The sequence below is a fragment of the Brachyhypopomus gauderio genome, chromosome 16 (genome assembly GCF_052324685.1).
Source record: "Brachyhypopomus gauderio isolate BG-103 chromosome 16, BGAUD_0.2, whole genome shotgun sequence".
Taxonomy (NCBI): domain Eukaryota; kingdom Metazoa; phylum Chordata; class Actinopteri; order Gymnotiformes; family Hypopomidae; genus Brachyhypopomus; species Brachyhypopomus gauderio.
Window position 1 is genome coordinate 2121779 of NC_135226.1, and position 11838 is coordinate 2133616.

Sequence of the window (11838 nt, forward strand, 5' to 3'; positions counted from 1 at the left end):
CACACCCCTCACTCCCCCCTCACTGGGAGAGAGACACTCTCACACCCCTCACTCCCCCCTCACAGGGAGAGAGACACTCTCACACCCCTCACTCCCCCCTCACAGGGAGAGAGACACTCTCACACTCCTCACTCCCCCCTCACTGGGAGAGAGACACTCTCACACTCCTCACTCCCCCCTCACTAGGAGAGAGACACTCTCACACCCCTCACTCCCCCCTCACTGGGAGAGAGACACTCTCACACCCCTCACTCCCCCCTCACTGGGAGAGAGACACTCTCACACTCCTCACTCCCCCCTCACTGGGAGAGAGACACTCTCACACTCCTCACTCCCCCCTCACTAGGAGAGAGACACTCTCACACCCCTCACTCCCCCCTCACTGGGAGAGAGACACTCTCACACTCCTCACTCCCCCCTCACTAGGAGAGAGACACTCTCACACTCCTCACTCCCCCCTCACTAGGAGAGAGACACTCTCACACCCCTCACTCCCCCCTCACTAGGAGAGAGACACTCTCACACCCCTCACTGGGAGAGAGACACATTCCCCCCTCAAGGATTTTTAATATGAGCAGAGTTTGCAGTGCAGTCTGGCATTGTGGTAACATTGTGTTGTAGCTAAACACCATCAGTGATAATGTAGCTAATCAGCACTGATGGTGTTCAGCTGCAGCAGCACTGATGGTGTTCAGCTGCAGCAGCACTGATGGTGTTCAGCTGCTCCAGCACTGATGGTGTTCAGCTGCAGCAGCACTGATGGTGTTCAGCTGCAGCAGCACTGATGGTGTTCAGCTGCTCCAGCACTGATGGTGTTCAGCTGCAGCAGCACTGATGGTGTTCAGCTGCTCCAGCACTGATGGTGTTCAGCTGCTCCAGCACTGATGGTGTTCAGCTGCAGCAGCACTGATGGTGTTCAGCTGCAGCAGCACTGATGGTGTTCAGCTGCAGCAGCACTGATGGTGTTCAGCTGCTCCAGCACTGATGGTGTTCAGCTGCTCCAGCACTGATGGTGTTCAGCTGCAGCAGCACTGATGGTGTTCAGCTGCTCCAGCACTGATGGTGTTCAGCTGCAGCAGCACTGATGGTGTTCAGCTGCAGCAGCACTGATGGTGTTCAGCTGCTCCAGCACTGATGGTGTTCAGCTGCAGCAGCACTGATGGTGTTCAGCTGCTCCAGCACTGATGGTGAGAGTGCTGTGTTTGCTTCGGGTCGTGTTGTTCAGGTTGCAGCGTATAACACTGAAGGGAGGAGCAACCCGAGTGGCATGTCCGAGTTCTCCACAACCCCAGACGCCCCCAGCCCGCCCTGCCGCCTCTCAGTCAAGGGCAAAACACATCCCAGCAGCTTTCGCATGAGCTGGGGTGAGTCTCTCCACACGCCACTTGTCAGACGGGCCACGGGTCAGACGGGCCCCGGGTCAGACAGTACACAATGTGTACCGTGTGTGTTGTCTGCTCTATATACTGTGTGTGTACTGTATGTGACATGTATTCTACAGCTACACTGATGTCTCTGTGTGTCCACTCACAGAGCCCCCGAAAGACAACGGTGGATCAGAAGTAACGGAGTATGTGGTGTATCTGTCTGAAGGCCTGAGTGGTACGTTCCTCTCACGTTCCTCTCACGTTCCTCTCACTTCTTGCTCTGTCATTTTGTATTCAGTCATTTTTGTATTTGCTAAACTTGTCCTATGCTAACCCAACCCGTGTGTGTGTGTGTGTGTGTGTGTGTGTGTGTGTGTGTGTGTGTATGTGTGTAGGGTCTTCTTGGGAGCAGGTGTATAAAGGTTCAGCTTTGGAGTGTGCATGTGAAGGACTGAAGCCAGGTTGGACATACCAAGCTAGAGTGTACTGTTCTAGTGCAGGAGGACAAAGCCCGGTACACACTAACACTCATACACATACTCTCACACACCAGTGTTAATTTTGACAGCAATTTTTAATTTAGTTTTAGTCTTAGTCTTTTGACTAAAGTGTCATTTAGATTTAGTCATAATTTAGTCATTGGAGTTGTTTTTAGTCTTAGTCTAGTTTTAGTCGACTAATTATCTTCAGAATTTAGTCGACTAATTATCAAAATAATTTAGTTGACAAATATAAATGGTGTAATAGTCATTATATACACTTGCACAAAATGAAACATTTATTAACCAGTTACACAATATTATTGTTTGTATGTGCAATATGTACAAAACCAAATTTCCAAACAACTTTATTGACCTGAACTTAGTTATTGAGCATAACAATAACAAAACATTGATGACCAGTAGGCCCGCTCTACCTGAAAAACATATAGAGTTTGTTATGAACAATACATATTACGTTCTATATAAAACTGGGTGCCGTAAAAACATCAATGCAATAGCCCGCATTTGTCGTATTATTCCCGACATCATCGTCCCACATGATTTACACACCGTCTTGTTTTTCTCAAAGTCAAGGAGAAATCTGTCCATATATCGCCTCTTATCTTTCTCCCTGCTGACATTGTCGAGTTAACTTCAAGTTGAATTTCATGAGTGACCACAGTTCACAGGCTGGTATGGTCTTACTGGGTTCTGTGCGATGTGACGACATTAGTACTGATTGGACGGTTACCCGGTTTGTCCCGCCTCTCCGTGTACGCTAAAGTAGTTACGGTTGGATCTCTTAACTTATCCCTACCTTTCGCAAAACTACATCAGGTCTGATTGGATGTCGTCGCTGGCCAATATTTTCATCTTGTTTTTATTCGTTGACGAAAATGTCCATTAATGTTGTCATCGTTTTTATCCCGTCATATAGTTTTTATTTAGTTATCGTCTCATTTTCGTCATGGAAAAAAAGGTTCGTTGATGAAAACTATGACAAAAATTATTCGTCAACGAAATTACCACTGTCTCACACACTCATTCACTCACACACTCACACACACTCACACACATACTCTCACACACGTACTCTCTCACACACACACTCATTCAAATGTAAGTTTCCTATTTCAGTGATTTGAGCAGAGCTTTATTCAATGTGCTTAGACACACACACATACATGAGTGTGTCTTTGTCACGTGCTCTCTCTGTGTAATATTACATCCTGTTCCCTCTGCTTTGTGTGTGTTGCCAGAGCTGATGGCTGAGTCACTTCGTGAGGCGTCACAGTGCTCACAGCACTCAGCTCTCATGCACCACCCTGCACCAATAGTGCTTGTGTAGACCTTCCTTCTCTCATTCATGAAGTCTCCACCAATAGTGCTTGTGTAGACTTTCCTTCTCTCATTCATGAAGTCTCCACCAATAGTGCTTGTGTAGACTTTCCTTCTCTCATTCATGAAGTCTCCACCGATAGTGCTTGTGTAGACTTTCCTTCTCTCATTCATGAAGTCTCCACCAATAGTGCTTGTGTAGACCTTCCTTCTCTCATTCATGAAGTCTCCACCAATAGTGCTTGTGTAGACCTTCCTTCTCTCATTCATGAAGTCTCCACCAATAGTGCTTGTGTAGACCTTCCTTCTCTCATTCATGAAGTCTCCACCAATCGTGCTTGTGTAGTCTTTCCTTCTCTCATTCATGAAGTCTCCACCAATAGGATGTACCTGTATAGACCTTCCTTCTCTCATTCACGAAGCCTCCACCAATAGGACCTGCTTGTGTAGTCTTTCCTTCTCTCATTCATGAAGCCTCTGTTTCAGGAACCCTAACCCAAACTCTTTGAAGCATGCAGAGCTTCACTAAACATGTAGAGGAAAATTAATTGAAGTTTAAATGAAGATTGTCTGATTGTATATATAACAATCAAAATCATACACAAATTCAAAGCCATGCTGTTTTGATCAAGGTCTTTTTATTTTATTTGTAACGAAATATAACCAACCCCTTCCCATATCTGACCAATGTTAGACATGTAGATGTAATACATAGAAACACTTGCAGGATACAAATAAAATGTGTTTAGTTAAGAGTTGTTTAGATACAAGCTTGTAGTAATTAGTGGTCATTACTAATTGCTGATGCTTTACTTGAGTGACCTGTAGTTAGAAGATTTAGAAGCTTTTAGTTCCCTGGCACATAATCTCTTAATCTCAGAATGAGGATTATTTTTCTTTTATTAAAGTGTTTTGTGTGTGTTTGGTGTGTGTGTGTGTGCACAGCCATCAGAAATCCTACAGGTTCAGATTCCAGCGGTTCCCCCAGGCCCCTGCCTGCCCCCCCGTGTAGTTGGAAAGCCCAAAGCCAGAGAAGTTCAGCTTCGCTGGGGTAAGCCTGCAGTGTGTATGTGTGCGTGTGCGTGTGTGTGTGTGTGTGTGTGTGTGTGTGTGTGTGTGTACATGCTTCAGTTGTGGATGGGGGCGTTGCTGTGAGTGTAGGTGTGTGTCTTGACTCCCTGTCCGTGTTGTATGTTGTGCGCTAGCGCCCCCGCAGGTGGACGGGGGCAGTGCGGTGTGTGGCTACAGTGTGGAGCTGCTGTGTCCTCAGGCTGAAGAGGGCAGGGAGGTGTTTCAGGGGCCCGAGCTCGACTGCACCGTCACCTGCCTGCTGCCTGGCAGAACCTACAGCTTCCGCCTCAGAGCAGCTAACAAAGCTGGGGTAGGTACCACACACCGCTGGGGTGGGTACCACACACACCGCTGGGGTGGGTAACATTTTTTTCAGAGAATGTGTATTAATTTTATCATCTGTCTGCGTTTGCGTGTGTGTGTGCGTGTGCGTTTGCTCGTGTGTGCGTTCGCCAGTACGGTCCGTTCTCTGAGTGCACTGAGGTGAACTCTGCACCTGGAGCTCCGGAGGCGTGTCGACCCCCTCACATCATGTGTAAATCACCCACCTGTGCTGTGGTGAGCTGGGAGGTACGCATGACCCGTCACACCACGCTCACTCTGTTCACTACAGTCAGTGTGCTTACTGCTCTCACCCAGATCACACTCGGAGCGTGAGAGAAGCTGTCGGCTTTACCTGCTAGAAACAAGAGTGTCTCCATCTCGTGTGCCTTAGCTCTGCGCAGGTCACACCTAGTGTGGGTTTGTGGTTGGTTTGTTGTTTCTTGAATGCCCCGCCCCCTGTGCTGCAGGCTCCGCCCTGTAATGGAGCGGCAGTGACGGAGTACCGGGTGGAGTGGGGGGCAGCAGAGGGCAGCATGCAGGTGTGCTACAGCGGCCCCAACACCACCCATGAGCTGAAGGGCCTGGTTCCTGCCTCTAACTACTACTGCAGAGTACAGGCAAGACACACACACACACACACACACACACATGGGGCATGAGAATATACATTTACATGTATGTAGGGCTGCCATGATTAGTCGACTAGTCACGATTATGTCGACTATTAAAATAGTCGACGACTAGTTTAATAGTCGATGCGTCATTTTTTTTTCTCTCCAAACTGCTGCGTCAGTCTCCACTGCTGCGTCTTCCTTTCTGTCCTTGACGCACATGCGCAGTAGTGGAAACCGGGGTAGACAGTACACTTGAGTTCCGTAGCCGGGTTCCGAAACGCGTGCAATATCTGGAAGGCAGAACTTTCCTTCCATGGCAGCACAACCGCGATGTACGAGCATCTGAAGCATGTTGTGGCTGATTGTGACGATGATGAAGAGGGAACGTCATCTCTGTCATCTAAATTACTAATTGGCTGCTAAAGTTACCGTAAACAGAGCGTTAACTTATTTATCGTGGTAGCTGTAAAAGTTAACATTAGTGATGCCGATTTGTTTCATTAGCCTTAGCACGCACTCGTGTGTTTTCTGTAACGTCAGTGAGACCAAAACTTTATTTTTGTGAATAATTCCTGTTTCAGGTCCCTACCTCAGGGTTGGCAACTCTCATGCATTGAGCGTGAGACACACGCATTTGACCGTCTTCACACGCTCTCACGCCACACTTCCGATTTCTCACGCTGAAAAAAAAATCTAGTTTATTTACCTCTGATCCATATCTATGATTCAATGAGTTACTAGTTCGACAACGACTGGCGATCGCGATATAATACTTAATTTGTGTCCATTTTACACCCCCCACCCCAACTATTTACATTCGCCCTGCAACCCTGCTACCTAATTTGATTTAAATGTAGTTTAAAAAGTTTTAAAAAAAATTATTTCTTTATTAATGTATTTATTTTTGCGTTGTTTAAGCCAGTGCCTTATACTTATTTTAGTAATTGTTTGTTGCAAAAAGCTGCATATTTCATTAAAGGTTTAATGAACTATGATCTTAATTGTTTTTATTTTTAGTTATATCTGAAATCTAATAATGGTTATATAATAGCAGTTGCATTCTAGTGTGATAAACTGTATGTTGTATATTCATTTAACGTACAATCTGATTAGTCGACTAATCATAAAAATTAATCGGTGATTAGTCGACTATAAAAATAATCGTTTGTGGCAGCCCTACATGTATGCAGACAATAAGGTTTTGTGTTTAGCACCCGTGTTCGTAAGTGTACTGTGTTGTGTTTCTTAACATTTATAAGGACAGAATATGTTCCGAAAGACATCTATTTCCTTTGAATTGAGTGTTTGTGTGTTTGTGTGTGTGCGCGCGTGTGTGTGTGTACATGTGCGTGTGTATGTGTATGTGCGTGTATGTGTGTGTGTGTGCGCGTGTGTGTGTACATGTGCGTGTATATGTGTGTGTGTGTGTTCAGGCGGTGAACCCCGCGGGTGCCGGCCCCTACGGTGAGGCGGTGCTGTGTCAGACGCCGTGCTCTGTGCCAGCAGCGATCAGCACGGTACACATCCTTCAGGACTGTGAGATGCAGGACAGGAGTCCCGACAGCCAGGAGGGAGATGAAGAGGAGGAGGAGGAAGGGCTTGGAGCTCCTCCGCCCCCTGAACCCCTTTACTCCCCCTCTACCTGTCTGGGGCTGCGGTGGGAGGCGCCCTGTGACCACGGTGCTGAGATCACCTCCTACCTGATAGACATAGGAGAGAGGCAGCCCATCCTCACCGGGCCTGTAACCAAATACATCATACAGAACCTGCAGCCAGACACCAGCTACAGGTACAACTCCAAACCACACGCATCTAAAGGACACGGACTTCCTGTGTGTTTATATCTCTCTCTGTGTGTGTGTGTGTGTGTGTGTGTGTGTGTGTGTGTGTGTGTGTGTATCTTTATTTACATGTGTTTGTTTGCTCTCAGGTTAAGAATCCAGGCTCTGAACAGTCTGGGCGCTGGGCCCTTTAGTCACACCTTTAAGCTGAAGACCAAGCCGCTGCCTCCTTCTCCCCCACGGCTGGAGTGCTCTGCCTTCAGTCACCACACCCTGCGTCTGAAGTGGGGCGAGGGCCCGTCCAAGGCCCCCGACTCTCTGCAGTACCACCTGCAGATGGAAGACAAGAGTGGCAGGTGAGGACCTCCTGTAGTGTAGTGTTCCCCCCACCAGATAGAGGAGCAGGTACAGAATTAGTCATTCTGGGGACCTGAAGGTGTATTGTGTTATTATAGTATTAGTCATTATGGAGACTAATAGTACAGTCATGGCCAAAAGTTTTGAGAATGACAAAAATATTATATTTTCACATGATCTGCTGCCCTCTGGTTTTTATGTGTGTTTGTCAGATGTTTTTATCACATACAGAAATATAATTGCAATCATATTATGAGTAACAAAACCTTTTATTGACAGTTAGAATGAGTTAATGCAGCAAGTCAATATTTGCAGTGTTGACCCTTCTTCAGGACCTCTGCAATTCTCCGTGGCATACTCTCAATCAACTTCTGGACCAAATCCTGACTGATAGCAGTCCATTCTTGCACAATCAATGCTTGCATTTTGTCAGAATGTGTAGGTTTTTGTGTCCACACGTCTCTTGATGATTGACCACAAGTTCTCAATGGGATTAAGATCTGGGGAGTTTCCAGGCCATGGACCCAAAATCTCTGTTTTGTTCCCTGAGCCATTTAGTTATCACCTTTGCTTTATGGCAAGGTGCTCCATCATGCTGGAAAAGGCATTGTTGATCACCAAACTGCTCTTGGATGGTTGGGAGAAGTTGCTCTCGGAGGACATTCTGGTACCATTCTTTATTCATGGCTGTGTTTTTAGGCATGACTGAGAGAGCCGATTCCCTTGGCTGAGAAGCAACCCCACACATGAATGGTTTCAGGATGCTTTACAGTTGGCATGAGACAAGACTGGTGGTAGCGCTCACCTCATCTTCTCCGAACAAGCTGTTTTCCAGATGTCCTAAACAATCGGAAAGGGGATTCATCAGAGCAAATGACTTTACCCCAGTCCTCAGAAGTCCACTCCCTGTACCTTTTGCAGAATATCAGTCTGTCCCTGATGTTTTTTCTGGAGAGAAGTTGCTTCTTTGCTGCCCTCCTTGAGACTAGGCCTTGCTCCAAGAGTCTCCGCCTCACAGTGCGTGCAGATGCACTCACACCTGCCTGCTGCCATTCCTGAGCAAGCTCTGCACTGCTGGTAGCCCGATCGTGCAGCTGAAACACTTTCAAAAGATGGTCCTGGCACTTGCTGGTCTTTCTTGGGCGTCCTGGAGCTTTTTTAGCAACAATGGAACCTCTCTCCTTGAAGTTCTTGATGATGCGATAGATTGTTGACTGAGGTGCAATCTTTCTAGCTGCGATACTCTTCCTGTTAGGCCATTTTTGTGCAGTGCAATGATGACTGCACGTGTTTAGGGCTGCCACAAACTATTCTTTTTATAGTCAACTAATCACCGATTATTTTTTATGATTAGTCGACTAATCGGATCATATGTTGATTGAATATAAACATAGAGCTTATCGCCCTAGAATGCAGCTGCTATTATATAACCAACATTAGATTTCAGCTATATGCTAACAAAAAATAAAAACAATATTATATTTCATTAAACCTTTAATGAAATATGCAACTTGTTGCAACAAACAATGATTAAAATAAGGATAAGGATAAGGCACTGGCTTAAACAGCACAAAAATAAATACATTAATAAAGAAATTATTTTTTCTCTGGCATCAAACTTAACTACATTTAAATCAAATTTAGGTAGGTACCTGAAACTAAGGAATTATTCCCAAAAATAAAGTTTTGGTCTCACTGACGTTACAGAAAACACATGAATGTGTGCTAAGGGTAATAAAACAATTCGCCATCGCTAATGGTAACTTTTTCAGCCATCAAGATGAGTAAGTACTAACTTAACGCTCCTTTTACGCTAATTTTAGCAGCTAACTAGCAATTTAGATTACAGAGATGACGGTCCCTCTTCATCATTGTCACAATCAGCCACAACATGCTTCAGGAGCTCGTACATCGGGGTTGTGCTGCCGTGGAAGGAAAGTTAAGTTCTGCCTTGCAGATATTGCACTGCACGCGCTTCTCTTTCATTTTCTTAGTCATGCCACACTTTTGAGTTCCGCAGCCGGGTAGCCATGACACCAGAGCCTGTCTGTATAACGTCCTGGGATGTCGTTTACACTACTGCGCATGTGCGTCAAGAACAGAAAGGCAGACGCAGCAGTTTGGAGAGAAAAAACTAAAAAATAATAAAATAAAACTTACGATGCATCGACTATTAAATTAGTCATCGACATAATCATGACTAGTCAACTAATCATGGCAGCCCTACACGTGTTTCTATAGAGATAACCATGGTTAACAGAAGAGTAACAATGATGCCAAGCACCAGCCTCATTTTAAAGTGTCCAGTGGTGTCATTCTTACTTAATCATGACAGATTGATCTCCAGCCCTGTCCTCATCAACACCCACACCTGTGTTAATGGAGTATATATGGATTATATAATAACTGAAACGATGTTAGCTGGTCATTTTAAGGCAGGGCTGCAATGAAGTTGAAATGTGTTTTGGGGGATAAAGTTCATTTTCTAGGCAAATGTTGACTTTGCAATTAATTGCTGTTAAGCTGATCACTCTTTAGAACAGAGTATATGCAAATTGCCATTATAAAAAATGAAGCTGTAGACTTTGTAAAAATTAATATTTGTATCATTCTCAAAACTCTTAGCCATGACTGTATTGTGAAGGTGTGGTGTATTGTTATTACACCCTTTCTCCTTTAATACTACAATGATCTCCTATAGACAGCGTTTAAGTGTTGTCAAGGAACTTAAGTTTCTCTCTGTTTCTCTTGGTCTCTCTGTCTAGGTTTATATCCTTGTATAAAGGACCTTGCCACACTCATAAAGTGCAGAGGCTAAATGAGTCTACCTCGTATTCGTTTCGCATCCAGGCCTTTAACGAGGCAGGCGAAGGGCCTTTCTCCTCAGTTTACACCTTCACCACGCCCCGCTCACCGCCAGCACCGCTCAAAGGTACGTAGATGACTTCCTTCTCTCCATGTCCCCCATCCTTCTCCTGATCCCTCTCCAAACACCCACTCGCCACACTCCTCTGACCACACCCACTCCTTCGACCACACCCACCCTCCCTATCCTCTACATCTCCCTCTCAACCCCTGTCACTCTGTCTCTCTTTATATCTCTGTCTGTCTCTCTCTCTCTGTGTGTCTCTCTCTCTCTCTCTCACTCTGGCTGTCTGTCTCTCTCTAGCACCTCGTGTGGAGAGACATGATGACTCTTGTGAGATTACCTGGGAATCCCTGCAACCTCTGAAAGGAGACGCAGTCATCTACAGCCTGCAGTACATGCAGGGGACCTCTGACTTCAGACCGGTAACTACGGCTGGGGTGTCTTGTGGTTACATTTCTGAGACAGCATTCTAGTCACTGGATGGTTCAAAGGCCAGATCGTCAGTCTGAGTTAACACTCAGAATTTTGCAATCCATACTGAGTCTCGGTGGGAAAATGGGTGTGGCTGGACACAAAATCACCTATTATTGACACTATAGACTAGAACCAATGACACTTCATGACATTTGTAATGTATGACAGTATATGACATTAGTGTGTTACTGTATGACATTAGCGTGTTGACTTATGACGTCCTGCCAGATGTTTTTAATCCTCCATTTCCAGTGTGAGAGTTAAATCACTTTAAGAGCACGAGGGAGGGGCCCAACATGATGAGGGAGGGGCCCAACATGATGAGGGAGGAACCCAACACGATGAGGGAGGGACCCAACACGATGAGGCAGGGACCCAACACGATGAGGCAGGGACCCAACACGATGAGGCAGGGGCCCAACACGATGAGGCAGGGGCCCAACACGATGAGGCAGGGGCCCAACGCGATGAGGCAGGGGCCCAACACGATGAGGCAGGGGCCCAACACGATGAGGGAGGGGCCCAACACGATGAGGGAGGGGCCCAACACGATGAGGGAGGGGCCCAACACGATGAAGGGGGGGCCCAACACGATGAGGGAGGGACCCAACACGATGAGGGAGGGGCCCAATATGATGAGGGAGGGGCCCAACATGTCAGCTGTGGAATGTGATCTGTTGTATAGGTCTTAAATGGTGTGGGCTTGGTCTGTGTATTGCATGAATAAACAGGACAAGTGTGCTTGTCTGCTGTGCTGACGTGTGTGTGTGTGTGTGTGTGTGGTAGCTCTATAAGGGCTCCGCCACTGTATTCCAGCTGTCCAACCTGAGCTCGTCCGCCGAGTACCGCTTCCGTGTCTGCGCAATCCGGCAGTGCCAGGACAGCCCTGAGATCATGGGTCCTTACAGCTCCACGGTCTCCCTGGCACCGCCCCGGCCCGACACCTCCAGCAGCGCTGGCCCAGAGGGGCCCGAGGTGGAGGCTCCTCGCCGCAGTCTGACGGACGAACAGTTCTCCCTCCTCATCATCGCCCTGCTGGCCTTCACGTCCATCCTCATTGCCGTTGCCATTCAGTACCTGGTCATCGAGTGAGTCTCCCGGCTGCAAGGCCAAGGTTTGGGTTTGTCATTTTTATTATTATTTTTTTTTTCATTTTTGTTC

General features: G+C 46.6%; 1 protein-coding gene across 6 annotated transcripts in view; it reads left to right on the forward strand.

Moving 5' to 3' along the window:
• The window catches only part of fndc3a (fibronectin type III domain containing 3A), a 74777-nt gene that overhangs the window by 60818 nt on the left and 2121 nt on the right, over positions 1 to 11838 (forward strand). For 5 of the 6 annotated variants that reach the window (XM_076977332.1, XM_076977329.1, XM_076977328.1 and 2 more), the window contains 12 exons: positions 1226 to 1364; positions 1534 to 1602; positions 1763 to 1881; positions 4133 to 4238; positions 4393 to 4568; positions 4715 to 4828; positions 5050 to 5199; positions 6630 to 6985; positions 7127 to 7333; positions 10100 to 10266; positions 10504 to 10625; positions 11464 to 11765. In XM_076977332.1, coding sequence (XP_076833447.1) covers positions 1226 to 1364; positions 1534 to 1602; positions 1763 to 1881; positions 4133 to 4238; positions 4393 to 4568; positions 4715 to 4828; positions 5050 to 5199; positions 6630 to 6985; positions 7127 to 7333; positions 10100 to 10266; positions 10504 to 10625; positions 11464 to 11765 — 2027 coding nt within the window. Of the gene's footprint in view, positions 1 to 1225; positions 1365 to 1533; positions 1603 to 1762; positions 1882 to 4132; positions 4239 to 4392; positions 4569 to 4714; positions 4829 to 5049; positions 5200 to 6629; positions 6986 to 7126; positions 7334 to 10099; positions 10267 to 10503; positions 10626 to 11463; positions 11792 to 11838 lie in introns of all 6 variants that reach the window. The other variant, XM_076977333.1, reaches the window with a different exon arrangement.